The 7,221-nt window shown below is 33.0% G+C and overlaps 1 protein-coding gene across 1 annotated transcript; it reads left to right on the top strand.

Annotated features, from left to right (window-relative positions):
- The first annotated feature begins 999 nt into the window (after positions 1 to 999).
- On the top strand, positions 1,000 to 2,373 carry LOC141724517 (protein TIFY 10B-like). Its single transcript, XM_074526685.1, has 3 exons — positions 1,000 to 1,316; positions 1,556 to 1,807; positions 1,987 to 2,373. The coding sequence occupies exons 1-3, from the start codon at positions 1,169 to 1,171 to the stop codon at positions 2,154 to 2,156; spliced, it is 570 nt and encodes a 189-aa protein (XP_074382786.1). The 5' UTR covers positions 1,000 to 1,168; the 3' UTR covers positions 2,157 to 2,373.
- The last annotated feature ends 4,848 nt before the right edge of the window (positions 2,374 to 7,221 follow it).

Raw genomic sequence — 7,221 nt, 5'->3', positions numbered from 1 at the left:
ACAGGAAATATTTTATGAAAACATTACTTCATTGAAAACATTTAAGTTCGGCAAAAAATAAACATGTTTATAGAATAATATGTTTTATCATTGTTATGATAACAATGATATCCAAATATATATATATATATATAATGTACTTATTATATATTCTTTCATTATTTATGCAACGAAATATATAAATAATATTATTAATCACAAATATGTAAATATATATGTGTTTAAAGTATTATTTATATTTATAGTAAATGTGAATTTATAAATATATAAGAAAATATATTAGAATAATCAGATTATTACCGGGCTTTTTCAGGCTTTTAATCGGGCCGGGCCGGGCCGAAGTCCGGGGTTTTAACCGGGCCGGACCGGGCTTTGCCTAAAAATATAGGGCTCGTCGAGGCCCGGGCCGGCCGGGCTTGATCGGGTTTTGACCGGTTCGGGCTGAGTCAGATTTTCGGAACCGGGTTTTGTGTGCATCTCTAAACCAAGGTAGCATTTTTTGTGAGTACCGAATAAATAATTGCGGCACTGTTCCGAAAGAATGTTAAAAATAACAATTTTTTGGTGCAAATGGCTGAAAATACCCATTCTAGAAGTGGATGGCTGAAAATACCGTTTTGGATACGCATTTGCTATTTAGGTATCGTGTTTTATACTAGATACATATTTGTCAAATGGGTATCAAATTTTTTTTTTTAAGATACGCATTTGGCAAATGTCAATGATAATACCCAAACTACAAATACGTATCTTTGATAATTTTTTTAGATACCCAATTCTCAAATACGTATTACAATTACTCAATTACAAAATACGTATCCAAAACGGTATGTGTTTTGAAAATGGGTATTTTCATTCATTATACCCAAAAATGAGTATTTTTAAACATCACTCCACTGTTCCCGCACTTATCCCCAAGAAAAGAGAAATCATCAAATAATAGTACATCCAGCACGTGTTAATTAAATCTGTTGTCAACAATATTAAAGAAAGAGGCAACACCCACCTTCTCAGCCTTCTATATACCCTTTTCTATATATAACTTGTATCTATCCATCTCTCCAGAAACGCCCTACTTTCAACCCTTAAATTTGTGTCAGAGTTCAAACATCCTCCCCCTTCCATTTTCAGTTCAAATTCAAATCAATCACCTCCCTTATCTCACTTCATGTCGAGTTCTTCGGAAATTATCGATTCCGGCAAGTGTTCCGGTCAGAAGACGGCTAAGTCGCCGGAAAAATCAAGTTTCTCCCAGACTTGTAACATGTTGAGCCAGTACCTGAAAGAGAAGCGCACGCTCGGTGATCTCTGTCTCGGTATGGGCTTCGAAACCAACGCCTTCGATTTACTCATAACATATATTATTATTATATCATATTAATTTTTATAGGAGTTCAGAGGTCGAACCTTGTCAAAACGAAAAAAGTGCTGTGTAATTATCCAAAAAAGGAAATTTGCTTTATTGTTTTTTTAATTGGATCTATTTACGTGCATATGTTCAAGCCTATTTATGTGTGTGTGTTGGATCTGAATTTTATTTGAAATTAATGTTCAGGAACCACTCCGGCGACGCCAACGGCGGCAGGAATGACTATGAATTTGTTTCCGGTGAAACAGCAGCCGGAAAATGCACAGATGACTATATTTTACGGAGGACAAGTGATGGTCTTTAATGACTTTCCGTCGGAGAAGGCTAAGGAGATTATGATGTTAGCAAGCAAGGCATGTTCAGGATATAAGCAACCTGAGGTTCCGGCCTCCCCTAATGTTAATAGTCTTGCGAAAACTCCTCAGCCAATTGTTTCCGGTAAATAGCTCTTCCCCTCGAAAGAGTTCTTGAGTTTTTAATCTGCTCAAGTGATTGTTTTTGTAATGCTTTTTTAAGTTAGTATACTATTTGCAAGCGAGCAACAAGTTTAGAATACGGATTTTGTAATGGAAATGGAAGGAAGTACTAATTTATGTTTTATGATTTTGTATGTTTAGATCTACCAATTGCAAGAAAGGCCTCCCTTACTCGTTTCCTTGAGAAGAGGAAGGACAGGATCACTGCTCGAGCTCCATATGGTTCACCAGCGGTGATTAAGCCAGCTGAGACGAAATCGTGGTTGGGACTGGCAGCTACAGATTCCCCTGTGAAGTTCGAGCAGCAATGAGGTCAAGGCAAAACATATATTTGCTTTTAATTATAAGATTTAACTCATTGTATTGTGTTATGTTTAGGGGTGTATCATTTTGATTCAACAATTTGCCGAGAGAATCCCCATAAGAACTAGGATCTAATTATCTAATATGTTGCTAGGTTTATGTAATTAAGTTTATGAGAAGAAATTACTTTCCACTTCAATCAAATCGATGAATCAATTTGTGTTATATCTATCTCTCTTTTGGATCAGTTGTTTTTGGAATCACAAGCTTATGATTTATGTTTGTTAATTAGTTACTTTCTATTGTTGTTGAACTTCAACTACTGGATTAAAGAAATTAGAGTATATTTTTGGTAGAAAACAAAAGTTGTTATGCGATAGACAAGACGGAGTAAATTTTTTGAAATGATCCTTCTTCGTTGTAGTGATGGCCATGATCCTCCATCCACAAATATGAATGCATGATTTGGTAGTAGGGAAATTTATAAATCAGGTTTGATAATGGAAGGATACCCAGCCTCAACTCGGAAAGAGGAATAGAAAGCGTAGGGTTGTCGATAGGAATGTTGGTAACAGGAATAGAAAGTCCATGGTGGGACACTGAGGTATCAATGTGTTTAATTAGGTAATAGAGTTAATTGCATTTTGTAACCCCATTATATATTTATTTTTAAAAATATAGTTTACAACCCCTAACTTTAGATATGCATCCCTTTAATCATTTTGTTAAAAAAATTATATTTTGAAGAGTAAAATTGAAATTTAACAAAATATTTAAATACTAATTTTATTTTAATATCAATTATTTTATATTTTACTCAGTATAATTTTTAAAATTTTAAAATATAAATATATTTAGAAACTTTATGATTATATATAAAAATATATATTTTACTTGATAAATATATTTTAAGTATTTAGCATTATGATTAATTTAGAGTATTACTTATGGAAAATAGCTACTCCCTGATTTTTTTACTTATTTTTTTCTCGTGCTTGGCACATATTAAGGCTATTATAAAATTTATTCTATAATTTATTTTTAAAATTTTCTTTTTCTATATAAAAAATTAAATATTATATTTTTATTTAAAAAAAATAATTAAATTATTTATCGTGCATACTTTACGAAAATTTTAAAATTCGTGCCGATTTTCTGTCACCAAAGTAAAGAATAGGTGGGGTATAATTTTTTTCATATAAAATATGCATTAAAATAAATATTTTTATGGATTTGAAATTTAAATTATTAATATTAACATCTCAATTTCAATTTTATAACTGAAAGGATGCATGTTGAAGTTACTATTGAAAGTTAAGGGTTAAGGGTTGCAAACTGTGTTTTACAAAGTAAATATATTATTTTGATTTTAATTGAAAGATGGGAGTTGCAAAGTGTAATTAATTCTAGGTAATAAGTTGAGCACTTCTAGCATAAAGGGAAGTTCCTGTTGAACATTATAGAAGATTTCATATTCCTAGCTTTTGCCTAATTTTGTCAGGACCTTATGTTTATGTGATTTACCTACTTGTCCGAAGCATTAATAGTTTAAGTTGTGCTCATGACGCCCGTAACCATACTCCAGACTACCATTACAGTAATGAAGGCTAGAATAGAATGTTAAGGAGATTTTGGAACAAATAAAGAACTATCCAGATAGATCTTGGCACGTTTGCGAAAAATAATGGCTACTAAATGCGAAATTTCGAAGCTTAAATATGACATGGTTCTACCTCATCAGATTCGATTTTTGCATTTTTTTTTAAATTGGGGTTTTGAATATTTGACAAGCAAAATGGGTTTTCGAATATTTGACGATAGAACAGTCTTGACAATCAGTGTACTTGGTCACGGTTCTTTTACCAGCTTTCCTAAAGTAATCAAATCCTATATCAAACTTTTAATTATCTATATGATCTTTCATTATATATCTGAACTATCTTAGTTGAATTTCTATATGCTTTAAGCCGAAACTCACTTTCAGATATTTAATTTCTAAGAAATCCCGGGCTGTGTATCATTCAGACTTTGCATTTTCTCTTCCTCAATTTGTTTTCCACAAAGAATATTATTCACGGGTGTGATGACTAAACTGGACCCTTTTGTGTCGAATGTAAGGTAGAATAAGTAAGAGTATCATTAACATCAAGGATTAAGGGTTTATTTTTTTACTTTTATCTTGAGTAAAAATTAAGAATGTGATTTGGTTTGATTTGTTATTTTTAACTAAACTAAATATAACTTATTAAAAATTTGTTATGTAAGCAATTGAAGAGAGATGTTGGAAAGCATGTAAATCCCCCACTAAACCCATGATATACAAGTGTTGAACTCTATCCTTGATATGCTAAATATTTATAGAAAATTTGTCATGATCACGTAAAAACAAATTTTGCTATTCATATAATCCCATTACCATATAGAAAAGTTAATACGTATTACGCACTTAGATAATTAATCCCATAACCACATAAAAAGATTAATTGACTTTTTAGAGACAATAATCACATAATGATTTTGGATGACCACGTACCAATGTTAATTCAAGCATCTCTAAAATTATTGACGAACATATAAGCATAATCAAGCACATCCCGAGAGTTCAAGTTTGATACTCGTCATATTGTCATAAGATTTAGGGTTTCAAAACAGTCATCTAACAAAGAAATTTAGCCTAGCATAGTTATGAATTATGAATAAGTACATAAAAATCATAGAGAGTTGAGAATACAATACAAAGTAAAGATGTAGAAGAGAAATCCTTATGTCGAAATCCCCAAGCACACAATCTTCTCTTTGAAGTCTCCTACTCTCTTCGGGGGCTACCACGATGAATATATGTATGTCTCTGTGTCTAATAATTATAACCTAATATATATAGTATTTTTTATTATTTTTAGGAATAAAACAAAAAAATCCCAAACCGAAAAGGATTATACGATCAAAATTCACAGTTGACTTTCTCATCTAATTCTGGCCTGCTCAAAATGAAATTTGATATCTGGGCCTGTTTAGAATGAAAGAGAATCTCATTATCTTCGCGAAGACTTTTTAATCGCACAAATCTGATAAGTAGAACTCAAGATATGACCCAAATAATATGTCTTGCGCGTGTAGTCCAATAAATCCGAATTTTCCTCTAATTTAGCTCCAATACTTTCCAATTAAGAATTTCTTGCTTCCTACAATAAATTATTAAAATATAATTAATAAAGATCCAATTAACTGCAAAATATAATTAATATGGGAATCAAAATCATCTTAAATAGGCATAAATATATATTATATCAATTAAGAACTTTTTTTTATGAATTAAGGACTAGGGTATTATTATAATACTAAATAATCAGGATACATGTCTCAATGTTTATATAATAAACTGTGACAAGCTAAATTACGAAAACACCCTTAATATAATATATCACTAATAATATATAATAAATATATATTCTAACATCCCCCCTCAAACTCACGATGCTGCACCATTAAGCATTGAGAGTTTGTCAGACAAGAACCGGAAGCGCGAAATTGAATGAGCTTTGGTAAAAATATCTGCAATCTGAAGTGAAGAAGAGACATAAGCTAAGGTGATAGTAACCTGCTGCAAGTGATAACGGGTAACATGACAATCAATCTCAATATGTTTAGTGCGTTCATGAAAAACAGAATTACGAGCAATATAAAATGCACTCTTATTATCGCAATATAGCGGAGTATGATGCGTAAGCTTAATACCCAAATCTGCAAGCAACCAACGTAACCAAACAACCTCGCAAGTAGTAGAAGCCATTGCACGATACTCAGTTGCCGAAGATGATCGAGAAACAACATCTTGTTTCTTACTTTTCCATGAAATTAAAGAATCACCAAGAAAAATACAAAAACCAGTAGTAGACTTGCGATCCTCTGGATCTCCAGCCCAATCAGAATCACTATAAGCACGCAACTCTAAAGATGAAGTAGAAGGAAACAATAGACTTTGAAATTGAGTCCCTCGAAGGTATCTGAGAATACGAAGAACAGCTCCCCAATGCACAGTAGTAGGAAAAGTGACGAACTGACTAACAACATGAACATCATGCGCAATATCTGGACGAGTAACAGTGAGATAAACAAGACTACCCACAATAGTACGATATAAAGTAGGATCCGCCAAAGGAAGACCATCAGATGACGAATATCGAACATTCATCTCAAGAGGAGTATGTACAATCTTATTATCAGTAAGGCGAGCACGATCCAATAAATCAGCAATATATTTAGACTGTGATAAAAGATAACCCTGTGATGAAGTTGCAACCTCGATCCCCAAAAAATTAAGAAGCAAATATAAGTCTTTCATAGCGAAATAATGAGCCAACTCATGTTTTAACGACTTAATACCGGCACAATCATCACCAGTAATAATCATATCATCAACATACAATGCCAAGAGAATACAACCTGCACTTGTACACCGAACAAATAAAGCAGAATCATGATGACTAGAATGAAAACCGAGTGAAATAAGTACCGTGGCAAATTTCTCAAACCAATAATGAGATGTCTGTCATAGACCATATAGTGACTTACGAAGTCGACAAACATAACCAGACCGATGAGGGAAAACCAGGAGGAGGTGTCATATAAACTTCCTCATGTAGATCACCATACAAGAAAGCATTTTTAACATCTAACTGAAATATGTTCCATTTGAAAACTAAAGCAACTGCAATTAGAGTACGAACCGTCATCATCTTTGCAACAGGTGCAAAGGTCTCCTCATAATCCAAACCATACTCCTGATAATAGCCTTTAGCAACAAGCCGAGCCTTATAGCGCTCAATGGAACCATCAGATTTGGTCTTAATTTTATAGACCCAACGACAACCAATAGCATGTTTCCCTGGTGGTAAGGGAGCCAAGTCCCACGTATGTGTCTAATGTAAAGCAGTAAGTTCCTCAGCCATAGCTGCCTGCCAAAGAGGATCACGAACATCATGTCTATAGGAAACAGGCTCAGATAAACCGTGAATAGATGTAACAAATGAGGCAAATGAAGGAGAATAAGATGAATAAGAAAAATCAGGAAGT

This window comes from Apium graveolens, chromosome 5 (genome assembly GCF_009905375.1).
Source record: "Apium graveolens cultivar Ventura chromosome 5, ASM990537v1, whole genome shotgun sequence".
Classification (NCBI taxonomy): domain Eukaryota; kingdom Viridiplantae; phylum Streptophyta; class Magnoliopsida; order Apiales; family Apiaceae; genus Apium; species Apium graveolens.
This window is presented reverse-complemented; position numbering and strand designations above follow the sequence as displayed.

Bases quoted from the DNA above. Each gene is read 5' to 3' on its own strand.
- LOC141724517 (XM_074526685.1), top strand. From the start codon at position 1,169: ATGTCGAGTTCTTCGGAAATTATCGATTCCGGCAAGTGTTCCGGTCAG. The intron at 1,317-1,555 runs GTATGGGCTTCG...ATTAATGTTCAG, and splicing joins GCTCGGTGATCTCTGTCTCG to GAACCACTCCGGCGACGCCA. The intron at 1,808-1,986 runs GTAAATAGCTCT...TTGTATGTTTAG, and splicing joins TCCTCAGCCAATTGTTTCCG to ATCTACCAATTGCAAGAAAG.